A 13,606-nucleotide genomic window follows, 5' to 3' on the forward strand; every position below is an offset into this window, starting at 1 on the left:
GATGGCACAATGATGTCCTTACTTATGTTCTGTGCAGCGCAGCATGAATTAGTAGAGTTTGGGGCTCTACGCAACTCTAGATTACTCGCGGGATTTAACTTCGTGTCATGAGAATTTTCCGCTCGAATTTAATATTTTCAACTTGGGCGAAGAAGATGTGTTTGAGACGAATAGCGTGTGTTTTCGTGGCAAACGCGCCACCCGTATCGTGCAATTTGCATCGCCCCACGCGAGGATGGGTCTGCTCACGTCTTTGCATTGACTTCGTATGTAATCTACTCGCGCAAATTGTTAAACTCTCGTTTGGTGTGTTTGCCCCATATGACAATATGCACTAATGCAAAGGTACAATATGTCAAATGCAACAAATGTCTTTATTCTGTGAATGCTATGAAACTGAATGAATCCACACAAACTTTATTTCAGTCTGTACATTTACTTCTCCTCTGTGCTTGTGTGTATTTGCTGTCTGTATGGTGGTCTGTGATTTCAGGAATGATCAATGAAGTGGTCGTAATGAATCAGCTGGTATTACAGATTCCTCTATTACACAGATTCGTGTCAAGCACACACTCATAAATCTTCCACAAGCACCGCACACACTGAAACGGCCATATCAGCGCTTTAGGGTCCTCCCTCACTTCCTCGCGTGTGGATGAGTTTAGCAGATAAAACACAAAGAACTGAGAGATGAAGCAGCTTGTTATTCATTTCTCAGCAGCACATTACGGCTGGGTTAAGAAAGACCAGCGGTTAAAGCTCAATTAAAGAAGATTATCCAAAAACCCTCTCTCAATTGTTACTTATGATCCACTAGTATTGTGTGTTTGTGTCCTGTATTTGATTATCATTTCATTGTTTGGAGTGCTTGGAGTGTAGTGGGTGTGTAGCTCTTAGCAGGTAATGAGAAAGCAGGCACAGTTGAAGAGGAGACTTTATAAAAATGAAGCGGCAGATCCGTAGAGTATCTACAAAAATGGCTGATGCAGCACCAATCCCCCCCCACCAATACCACCGGCTGGTTATAAAGCAGAATAAATGTGTGCTAGGCAAACACTGAAGGAGTGGATGGGTTGTTTTGGACAGGTTTGTGTCATTGCTTCAGTAGCAGCACACAATGTACGTACAGCAGTTCATGCGCACACTAACTAATGAAAGATAAACCTTGAGCTCTGTACTACTCACTAAGCTTTGAATCATTTTCTGTCTAGCACATAAATCTCACCAAGGTCCACAAACCAAGTAGACAGTGGTAGTTTTGTATATCTGTGCGTTTATATTCGTAATTCATATACGTACTAACTAGCTAAACATTTCATTATTTCGCTGCATTTCTTAGTGTTTTGGCTGAGAAGAGGAGCCGAATGTAAATGTTGTGTTTATAGACTGCTGTTGCAAGATAAACTGAAATGATTGATAGCAGAACTGATATCACAGTGTGCATTTCTTCACAGTCACAAATCTTAGTAAAAGCAATGATATTAATACAGGGGTTTTATGTATGTACTAGGGGTGTAACAACAATACATCATTATGCATCGATTAAATATCTAAAGATATGAGGGTTCCTTTATTTGATCACCCCCTACGCCCTCATTCCTTGATTTAACGTCCATCTATGCATTTTCGCCAAAGTGTGCATTTTCAATTATTTCATCTGATAGAGTCAGCAAGTAAATGCAATGCGGCAACAAAACGTTTGTAGCAGTGAAAACAACGCGAACGATGCAGAAGACCTTGTGACTGCTATCGGACGCAAATTGTAGGTTAAGAAATATTTTGTATTTTGAAAATGTATTGGACAAACAGATTGGCAGAAAACTTTGCCAGCTCCAGCAGAAAGACTAAAGACTTTGACTGTCGCCATCAGAAGCTTAATTTTGTGTAAAAGGTGTATTTTTTGGGATTGAGATTTTCGCAAAAAGAGTTAAATTAAACATTGTTATATATTTTGGTTGCATTTGTGAGAGAAAAATGTAACTGCTTAACCAGGCACATAATATAAAAATACCAGTAAATCAACCGCATCAAACCGTAACTGCATAGAAGAAAAGTTTGATGCACCAGCAAATATCGCATCGCTGGCGAAGATAACCGGCACAATATGGTATCGCAATGTCCAATTTACACCCCTAGTATGTGTATAGTTTTAAATAAGAATATTTTAAATCAAATCTAACGCCAAAAGTCATTAGCACTGAGAAATCTGTTCATTTAAGATATTCTGGACAGTGATGTTAGCAGAAGATCAGGAAATAACAAGAGTCAAACCTAATGCTGCGTTTACACCAACCGCGGTAGAGGCGTGAAGCGCGAGTGATTTTAATGTTAAGTCAATGTGAAGATGTGTTGACGTGTCTGGAGGTCCCGCAGCATGGAAGAGGCGTTTGGCGCAGCGCAGAAGACTTGTTTCCGCCTCAAAGTTGCAAATTGAGCGTTGTGCGTGGGACGCGGGAATGGTGCTTTTTGTGTATTTTGCGGTTCACACGAATTTGCAGCCGACGCCCGAGTTGAAAAATGTGAACTTTGGCGGAATTAAAAGGACATTGGGCAACCTTTTAAGCTGTAAATACACATTTCACTTTTGAGTCGTGACGTTTATCGACCCACGCCATTTATTTTCCCCCTATAGTAAGGTGACCAAATACAAACTGGTAACTCTCTCAATAAATTCAATCAACATCAGTCATCTTGCAAACAGACAACCGCATAGCACTTGCCCCTCCCACAAGAAGCGAATTATGCCTCTGACGCACGTCAAATGCTTGCTTTTTCCGCGCGTCTACTTCGCTCTACACGCGCAAATGCATTCAAACCGTTCAAGCGGCAAACTAGGCGCGGTAGATGGGATTTTGACGCCTGAAACGCGGTTGGTGTAAACTCAGCATTACACTGTGCTAACTCTTAAGACAAACTGGTCATTTTTACTACTACAGTCCTAATACTCAGAAGAAGCTTAACAGAAACAAATGAACAGGCAGATGTCCCATAAAAACAGGACCGTGTCAGAATTTTAAATGTAAACTGCAGTGCTTATATAATAAAAAGGATGCCATGAAGCCCCACATCAGTGTTAAACATCTCCAGTGCTCTTCATGGGTGAGTAACTGCACTTAAACCTTACATCAGCTTCTCTACACTATTACACAAACTCAATGTTTCTTTAAAGTGCCCACTTTAATCTTCAGCATATTCCAATAACAGCCAAAGTGCTGATCTAATAGAGTCACCATCATCAAATCATTTAATTTGAACAACCGCACGGATCATTTCATATAATGCTCAGCTGTGATAGTTTATATATATATCTGATTTCATATTATACCACAGCACATTTCTGATCGGTCACCACAGATGACACTGAGCTCATGCGTGTTTGACGTCTCCTTTCGTTTCTCATAAATCAGACAATCTAAATCTCTAGCGTGTGACTCAACACGATGCATCTGAAATCAGGTAAATGTATACAGTATTTATATCACCTGCAATGAGACGCGCGCGCTTATGTGATTCTGTGGTTTTATCCAGTCGCAGATAGCTGTCCTACACAAATGTAATGTTAGGAGACATGAGGCTGATCTTTGTTTCCTGATGAGCAGTCACGTTTTTATTTAAAGGAACCTGAAGCATTCAATGTATATCATTTATCATTTAGCTTCTGCTAACATGATGCTCTCCACTTAGTTACATGATTTCACGTGACTCAATCAAGCACTCATTATTTATTTGTCAGACTGAATGTTAAAGTCAGTCGCTGGGCTATCACGCAAATTAACAATTTAATAGAAAAGCCTTTTTTGACATCTCCTATGGTGTCTATCAAATGTTTCTGACATCTACTTGTGTGTAAATTATGATGTATAGCGATGCATTAAGTCTATAAAAAAGCTAAACTGGAGTTAGGGGCACGAGTTTAGATGTAAATTGAGTATTTCTTTAACAGATATATGAAAGTGCCACAGCAGTGACCCATCAGTAAAGAGAGAAACATCATCCACAAGCATCTTAACCCATCAGCCATTTCAAACACGCACATCTGAAATAAATACTGCATGACAGCTACACCTGCACCTATATGAACTTTATCATTTTAAAGAAAACAATCATCCCAGCAGAACAAACACTTTTCGGTGGAGACTGAAGGTGGAAGACGATACAAGTCCTGACAAGTTTTTCAGTTTCTAGGCTTTCAGTTGGGAATGTGCGCGACACGTCCAATATTCGGTCTACAATTATTATTTGAAAAGAAAGAACGCTATTCAAATGAGTTTTTAAAAAGAAATGTGTCAGGGTTAAAGTGCTGTGTGTGCACATTATGATGATAACTATGACATTAACTACAACAATAGCTATATTAGCATCCAGACCACCGGAGGCGCAGTACTTACACAAATTATTTACTTTTAATGTCATTAACTAATACTGCATATTTGCTTCCTTGTAATTGTTCACCTGTCATTAAATGAATACATATGATGTTCTTATTGCATTCACAGAAGGTTAGATGTTCTCAACATGCTGCGCTTCATGTATCTCGTATATGTTTAGTGAATCTAGTTTGTGTAACCTAATATCTTATTTTTGGTGTAATAGTCAATGTAGTAAAACAAAACATTATGAAGTCAATTTCACTGCAACTGCATCAGCGCTGGACACCTGAAATGATTTTATGTTATGGATCTCAGCTTCTCCACACTGCCTGTCATTTTAAATGCGCGTGCACTTTAGATTCAAGTAGATTTAATTGGCTGTTGTTGGTTTATCGTTCATCAGTTGGGAAACAGAAAAATCGCTCAGCAAGTGATTCCAGTGATATCGTTCCTTGTATCTTTGTGGTCATTATCTTTAACATATTTTATCTGATCTAAGCTACTGCTATTATATCTTCATTTAATGATTTTTTTTACTTCATTTGTATGTCTAATAGTTTTGGCAATTCTGATTGCAACAAACTTATTTAACTATATAGCGTTTTAACACCACCGGGTTGTCAGATTTTTCCCAGCTAGGGTTTAATTTAGACGTGCCCACATCACCGTATTATGAGAAATTTCAGCCTCCTGTTACTGTAGTTTATTTTATTATGCTAAACATGAGACACAGAGAATGAAACATCAGATTTATTATGTGTTGTGCTCGGTGGTCAGATTTCGAAGCAGGGCTGCAGATGGCTGTTAAACAGTAAACTGTAAAACAATCAGTGACCATGTCTTAGTTGTTAAAGCGATACTTCAGCCAAATAAACCCTGTGGTTTATTCATCCCTCAAGCAATCTGAGATACATAATATGTCCATCATCTTTCAGACCAACACATTTGGAGTTATTTTAGTAAATGTCTGGGCTATTTCAAGCTTTTAATGGGAGAAAACAGAGATCAGGGAACAACTTCAGACTTAAACCCCCAAAAAGTGTGTTCATCCTTCATGTGTTTATCTGATTAGATTAGATTAGATTCTTTATTGTCCCCAGAGGGATAATTGTTTTCACACAGTCAGGTTGTCCAGGACAGCATATGGACATTCAGTATGTATCTCAGATTATTTGTGGGTAAAAACGCATTCATTTTAAAGAGGAATTTGTTTTTCAATGTTGTTAACTTAAAAACACATAGATGCAGAGTTGCAGTGACAAACACAACTATGCAAAAAAGCATTTTGGTATGAATCAACATTCACATACAGAAGATATTTAAAGCATTTAAAGTGAACAGTTTAGCACGTGTGCTTCAGTTAAAAGTCTGGAATTTTTATGATATTATCCTACACTACACAGGGAGTAATATGGATTTTTTTCCAGAAAAATTATTGCATAAAATAGATTTAAGCACTTTCAATGACCTGCATCTATGCATGTATATTTTCCCCCAGATTCACAAACTTTCAAGGATTTCAAGGACCCGTGGGAACCCTGTTATAAGTCTTTTGTAAAATTGTAATAAAATTCTTTATGAGCTTAATAATAGTGAAAAGTGCACATCTCTACTTTCAGCAGGACTGGAGTCAGTGTAGACAAACATTATATGTAGCCTGATTAGCTTTTTGCCCCAAAGCCATCTGTGACCTGGAGCTGCTGTCTAATGGACATCAATAATAAGACTACACAGGAGCCTTCATGCAAACAGTGAACTGTGGTGAATCTTCTGCATGGACATTGATGAACGCAGTGCTCATATTGAGAAGAATCTGAGGTGCTAACATGAGAGTCACGAGCCAAAAAACAGTCCAGCGCAACCTCTCGCTCGTCATCTTAAAAATAGCATATGCGTGTGCTGCTGTTATAGTCAACGTGATAATTGACTCAGAGTATTGCTTTCACAGAAGATGATGTTTTAATAAACCAACAATGTGTCCTCTCATTCTGCCACGAGTGTTAAAAACCAATTAAAATGACGGCATTGTGGGAAAATAGCTTTGAATACTGGAGGAATCTTCACACCGCAGACAGACAACAGCAAATCAGGGGGCCAGAAATACGGGTCGTAAATTAGATAGCAATGCCTCAGAGAGCTGCTATCATTTAATAAACAGTTAACACATCTCTGTCCAACACACACAATAATGCCTTAGAAACAAAAACTCCTATTGTTGGTGGAACAACATGATAAACAGCTTTGCAAATTAATCCTGCTGGATGAAGCTCTTCACGGGAAGTGCTGTGGATAATCATCACATCCCGTTTGGACTCACTAACCTCACTCCTTTATCTGAGGAGACGGCCGCTCTGCTGCCATAAACGCTGCATACAGTACACCAAATGAGGATAACGTGCCTTCTGGGTACAGCAAAGTTACACACAAAAGAAGTTAACTACAAATCCCAGAAGACGTCAGGTGACAGGTAAAAGAAATAAATACATCACATGCTTCAGTCAGAGTCTTTCTGAAGATTTACTCAATACAATCATGCGATTGTAAAGCTCAAGGATGTCATTTCCGACCTTTTCAAGGCCCCCAATGGAACGGCACAAATAACGATTGTTTCTTCAAAGACGACCGTCTCATTTTCCTCTTACAGAATTCCACGTAAATAAGAGAAACAGTGGAGACGTGGATGACATGATTTAATTTCAAGTTAAATCAACTTGAAATTGAAAGTGAAATGTAATTAAGTTTTCGTTCACATTACTTTCAACAACGTTCCTGAAATTCTTTAAGTAAATTCAACTTGTCAGCGTCTTAAACTTGTCACTGGGGGCGGCAGCGGCTCATTGGTTCATGTAGGTTGTTTACAAACCGGAAGGTTGGTGGTTCAATCTTCGGCTCCACCTGACCAAGTGTCGAGGTGTCCTTGAACAAGACAACTAACCCCAGATGCTGGATGGCGCCTTGCCGCCGTCGGTGTATGAATGAATGAGTGAATTGGTGAATGTGATGGCAGCCTGAATACAGCCGAGCAGTCTGCTATTCACACATTAAAATGGGGAAAGATGAATAATACACTCACCAGTTGAAAACTCACCAGTATGCAAAGTAATAATATGGCCGTTATAGATCAGAGGTCTCCAACCTTTCTGTGAGAAATACCACAATAGATAAAACAATCTGGAGGGCTACTTCTAGATATAGTCGACTCAAAACTTTTTTATTTTACTTGTTGATTTAATTTTATTTTACTTGTTGATATGTTTAATCATTGTTTAAAGGTGCAGTGTGTAAATTTTAGTGGCATTCAGTGGTGAGGTTGCGAATTGCAACCAACGGCTCAGTCCACTGCTCACCTTTTGCTTTTGAAACACATAGAGAAGCTATGGTAGCCGCCATTGGAAAAACATTTAATTGACGGAGACAACTTAGTAAAAGTTTGTCCGTTAAGGGTTTCTGTAGAAACAAGGCGGCACAAAATGACGACTTCCACGTAAGGGGACCCTCTGTGTATGTAGATAAAAACATTTTATTCTAAGGTAATAAACACATAACGGTTCATTATAAAAAGGTCTTTATACACTACTGATAATATAGTATAATATTTTGCATTTCTGTCAAGAGATCCTTCTAAAAATTACACACTGCACCTTTAAAATGTTAACATACACAAAAGAAGCTAAGCTAACATAAAAAAATGTAATAAATAAATATTAAAATGGATGCTATTAATAGAATGAGCTTCGTTGGGCACCATGTTGTAGAGCACTGTCATAGAGCAAGTAAAGATTTCTAACATTATATTATAAATGTGCATTGACCGGTAAAGCCTAATTTACATGAAGTCTGTACAGTGAATTTTGTGTCCAAATGTGAAAGACAAGGCGAAGTCCAAATAGGTCATGCAAACCTCTCCTGATCCCTGATCATCTCCAAAACCAGAAAAGATCACCAATAAAGCCCAAAGTAAGAGCAGATTAACCGTCAATCAAAAGCATCAATTACTCTTACTACTCATATGTGAGCTTTACATAAACTCATCATGTCATTCAATATAACCTTGATATCTTTAATATTAACCGAGTTAAATCATGACAAAGACTTCAATCAAGCTTTGATGCCCATTACCTCAGAATTTGAGACATTAGCTTGGTTTTCACAGTCAGGGTCATGAAAGCGTCACAGTGCTTGTTCTTCATTTTCATGAGAGCGAATTACATACACAGAAACCCAATGATAAATCTCTGTGAAGAGAAGCATTAACACTAATATAACATTAACACACACGCGCACGCACGCACACACACACCCTGCGATCAGTCGGAAATAACAGTCCCTATAGATAAAACTTAAAAAGATAGTTTACCCAAACATTTTGTCATCATTTACTCACTCTCGTGTTTTTACAAACCTGTATAAGTTTTATTGTTCTGATGAACACGGGGGAGGATATTTTGAGAAATGTTTAAATCATAAGCCCGATTCACTTCCATAGTAAGAAAAAAATCACTATGAATACATGATTGGGTGAACTATCAGTATCTAAATGTTTTCTGATCATCAGATCCAGTTCGATGAGATTGAGATGAGTGTAACACTAAGAGTTCTTATCAGATTCTCCCGCAGTGGTGCTGATGCTGAGGGATGAAGGGCAGCTAGATGATGAAGGAGAGAGAGTGAGTTGAAGAAACTTCTCGTCTTACCGGATCAAGGCTGTGTCTCCCTGTCTGATGGTGATGTTGTCGGTGGATCTCTGACTGTCCACGCTGATCACCGGGAGTCCTGTGGGAATAAAACATAACAGTCGGAAAAAACACGCCTGCAGCTGCCGACACGAGGAGCGTCCCCACAAAAACATCGTCACAAAAATAATCCACAGACAGAAAAACGCGGAACGGACGAAGAGCGCGGAAGGTCCGACGATAAAGCAAAGACTCGAGCTAAAAAATGCGATCCAGCCCGCACGCTGCTCCCGTGCACTGAGAGAAAGAGAGAGAGAGAGAGAGAGAGAGAGAGAGAGAGAGAGAGAGAGAGAGAGAGAGAGAGAGAGAGAGAGAGAGAGAGAGAGAAAGAGAGAGAGAGAAAGAGAGAGAGAGAGAGAGACAGACTCGCTACACTGGCGCTCTGCTGCCCCCTTCACGAGAGTCCCGTTATCGGTTGTCACGACAACAGCCCCATATATCCATGCGCGCGCTTTCCGTGTTTCATCAAAGTGCGGGAAGCTCACGGTTACTAAACGTGCACACACACATGCACCCTTCATTACACGAGGACATGTATTTTAAATGCACGTGTCTTTCCCTTGCAGTCTTCAGTAAATGTTTATGTTGAATGTATGAGCACAACTCTAACTCACTGCCCTGCTGAAAAAAACAGCATCACACTTATTATGCTGGTCTATGCTGGTTTGATGCTGGTTTAGCTGGTGGTCACCAGCATACCAGCACCAAAACACACCATATGCTGGTCTTGCTGGTATGCTGGTTTTTTCAGCAGGGTGTGTGTGTGTGTGTGTGTGTGTGTGTGTGTGTGTGTGTGCGTGCGTGCGTGCGTGTGTGTATCCATCAGTAACAGCTGTGTGTTATTTTCAACCCAGCATTGGGTCAAACAGGGAAGAGCCTAGCAGCTGGGTTAAAATGAACCCAGACAATGTTTCACCCAACAATGGGTTAAAACAACCCAGCACATGTTAAATGACAACCCAGTGAACTGAGCTCGTCTCTTTTTGAAAATAACCCAGCATTTTTTTAGAGTGTACTTAAAGAATAAAAGAAAATACAGCAGCAATCCAGATATAGTCATGTGCACTTTTAGTGTTTTAAAAAAGAAACTGCATGTACCTGGACCTCAGTGATAATCTTATAAAGTAAAATATATTGCAAACAAAACTTAAAAGACGTTGAGTAAGATAAGGAAACAAGCATGATCAGATTTGCATAATTCATTTAGTTAATCGCATAAAACAGAAAGCGTGTGCAAATATGAAATTCAGCTGGGCAATTTATTTTTCTTGTCCTAAAACTCCAGAAGGGGACAAACGTTTATAAAATCTTTGTTAAAATCCTGATTTGTATGCTTTATGTCTGTGTAATGTTAAAGCTACACTGTGTACTTTTTTTAGTTAATTCTTAGCAAAAACCCATGTTTTCTTTCAAAAGTATGTGCTCATTCATGTGTAATTACTTCCACCCACTAATCAAAGTATTCTCGTAAGTGTAGAATCTGCTATTTAAAATACATACGGTCGAGTCGCTCGACTGGCTGAATCCATGTTGTGCCTCCATCTTTGAAATACATTCGCCGACGAGCGTCATTCCTGAAATTCAAGCTCCGCCTTTCGCGCTTTCAGAATACACTCACACTGGCCGCTAGCTGAAGCCTCCCGAGGTTGCATGTGTAGGCGGTATACGTCATCGAGACGGTCTTATTTCAGAATATTAACAATTATAAAGCTGACAATTATTCTTAATTAATAGTAAATTTATGTAATATGATTATGACTTGCGAATGTAATGCTCAGTTAATTTAAATAAACCAGGCTTGATGACGTATGCAGCCCGGATATGCGACCTGCGTAGACTGAATCCTTCGGATTTTACAACAGCCGCACACCGTGATGATCCCGCGATCTAATGCTTTGATTTGAGGCAGATTTGAAAGCCTGTTGAAGACCTTTTCTTAAGGACATAAAAACACGTCGCCAAGGAAACGAAAAGGGAATTTAAAACGACAACGCGACAGGAAAAACAACAAGACCAAAGTCAATATTGGAGTTAGTTTACCAAGATCATGGGGCTCAAGGGACACTGAAGTTGCTAAGTTACTTTCTATCTTCACCACAGGTAATTCAGCATATTCGTTTACATCTATACAGTCTATGTTGTAAACTTGAAGTTTTATAGTTCCTTGGCTAACTATAGCATGGATATGCAGTTAGTGTAAACACGCATGTGGTTTAATGTGTTCGAACAGCCACACGCCGTCTCTCCGCCCATTTGAGGTACTGAGATAAATGATTTTCATCTTTTCTGACCTCTAACACAAACACACGGTGTACAGCGCTATTTTTAGCCTTTCATTGATAAAACGCCACTGATCTGCGCGTCTTTCGTTTCATTTTACAAGCGTGTGAAAGTTGAGCGATCTTATTTCACCAATATCAGAGATTAAAGCTGTTACATATACACGGACATGTAACGTTTACTTAAAACATAAGCATTGCACATAATATTAGTTTGCGTCCATTTAAACCCGTCATTACTCCAGCTCATGATTAAATGACAGGAGAGGGTCTCGTCCACAGACCATCTCCTCAGTAATCTGGAGAGAAGCAGCCGAAAATGGACAAAAGAGACGGATTTAAATACCAAGTGTAAAAGTGATGTGTCTCTCTCGTCCACTTGTGACCTGATCGACGAAAACACATCTTAATACTAAGTGTAACAGCCCCTGGGATATTTTTCCTCGCGTCAATGAAAAAGGAGTGTCTAAGCTACGTTTATGGTTGTGGGCTAGAAAGTAATATTCAGTTGGTTGTCATATAGACTGTCACTGCTAGATGGGAGTAGATCCTACACAGTGGAGCTTTAAGAAACACTGTAAAAATGTCTGTAGAAATGACGATATTACTGTCAGCTGTTTCCCAGTAACTTACTGTAGATTATATTTATGTTATTTACTGGAAACACTTTGTTCAAAGTGAAATGAAGATTAAACATTATAAAATATCAGCCTCATGTAACCATATTGTTATTTTAGTTTTATTCTGTAAAGGACTTCTTATTGTTTAATGTTCATTTCACTTTGAACAAACTGTTTCCAGTAAATAACAGACATATATCTACAGCAAGTTACTGGCCAACAGCTGCATAACTACAGTTTTTACAGTGAACCTAACATGACATTTACTATACAGTGGGAGAGAGACAGAAAGAGACTCAAATTTTATTCATAAAAGTCTGAAATGTATTGCTATTTGCAGATTGAGTCAAAATGTGTGTGTGTTTGCCTTCTGACTTTATTACAACATTCAGATAAATATGAGCTCGGTGGCAGAACTGTAGAGGACCAGGAAAATCCCGAATGAGAGCACGTGGAGTTCATATTTCACTTCTGTCCAACAAATGAGGACTGCAAACCACACACAATTACTCCTCAAACTCTCCCTACGGGACTCTATCACATCACATACTCTATGTGTACCATAGTAATACCTACAGTACAGTACAGTAAAGTAAAGTATAATGCAGTATTTTGTGTTTCTGCATTTAATGACTGCGTCAAGTTTAATAATGAAATATATACTAATGGATTAGTCAATGAAACAGATCATTAATGTACTGCCTTAAACATTTATATACATGTGATGCACCTGAAAATCATTTAGATGTGTTGTGCAAACCTTCTAATGATGATGACTTTAGTTCTATAAACTTTGAGAAAAACAATAAAAGACCCATAACAAACAAACAAACTTATATCCTTCTGTCACTTATAAACTATTATATTCACTTAACTGATAATATGAAGCAAAACATTAACACCATAACTCTGATTCATATTCATACAGATTCAGAGTCTCATTTCTTCAGTAAACTACATGATAATATGATAAATAAATATTCAAGTGTTTGTTAAAACAAGAGAAAGCTTTATTCAAAGGACAAAGCTGCTCTTACACACAGACACACAGGCAGTGGACTGATGATAATCAGATCTCAGATCAGTGCGTCTCTCAGCTGAAGGAGGCTGTGGAATACAAACACTGTGTATAAACGCTTGCAGTCAAATATCAGTGTTTGAAATCTTGTGGCTGTCAGTTTGTGTTTCTGTAATAGAGTTTAAAGTTTGACATTTGACCTGCTGCAGGCCAACAGAGTTTCTCTTGCCCACAGAAGAGATTACAACACATACCAAACACACACAAACGTGCGCGCACAAACACACTTTTGTAAATAGAACAAAGGAATCTTAAAGGTCATTTTAGACTTGAGCTGACCTATAAATCATCATACGCTCACTGCTGTAACTACTGTGTGTGTGTGTTTGTTTATGTGTGTTTGTGTGTGTGTGTTTGTTTGTGTTTATTCTGACTTCACACTCCAATCCTAACAGAAAACTTTCTGCATTTCTAACAGAAAGATGAAGTGTGTTTTTGGATGTAGGAGAAGAAAGCCATCATTATGGAAACAATGAATATCGTTTGTTTATCCGGGGTAGAAGCAGAGTTTTGTGTGTGTGTGTTT

General features: G+C 38.7%; 1 protein-coding gene across 1 annotated transcript in view; it reads right to left on the reverse strand.

Moving 5' to 3' along the window:
* Positions 1-13,606, reverse strand: part of LOC129437218 (limbic system-associated membrane protein) — a 142,422-nt gene that overhangs the window by 61,112 nt on the left and 67,704 nt on the right. Inside the window, exon 3 of the mRNA XM_073862578.1 lies at positions 9,065-9,143. Within this exon, the coding sequence (XP_073718679.1) occupies positions 9,065-9,143 (79 nt within the window). The remainder of the gene's footprint in view (positions 1-9,064; positions 9,144-13,606) is intronic.

Source organism: Misgurnus anguillicaudatus, chromosome 24 (genome assembly GCF_027580225.2).
Source record: "Misgurnus anguillicaudatus chromosome 24, ASM2758022v2, whole genome shotgun sequence".
NCBI lineage: Eukaryota > Metazoa > Chordata > Actinopteri > Cypriniformes > Cobitidae > Misgurnus > Misgurnus anguillicaudatus.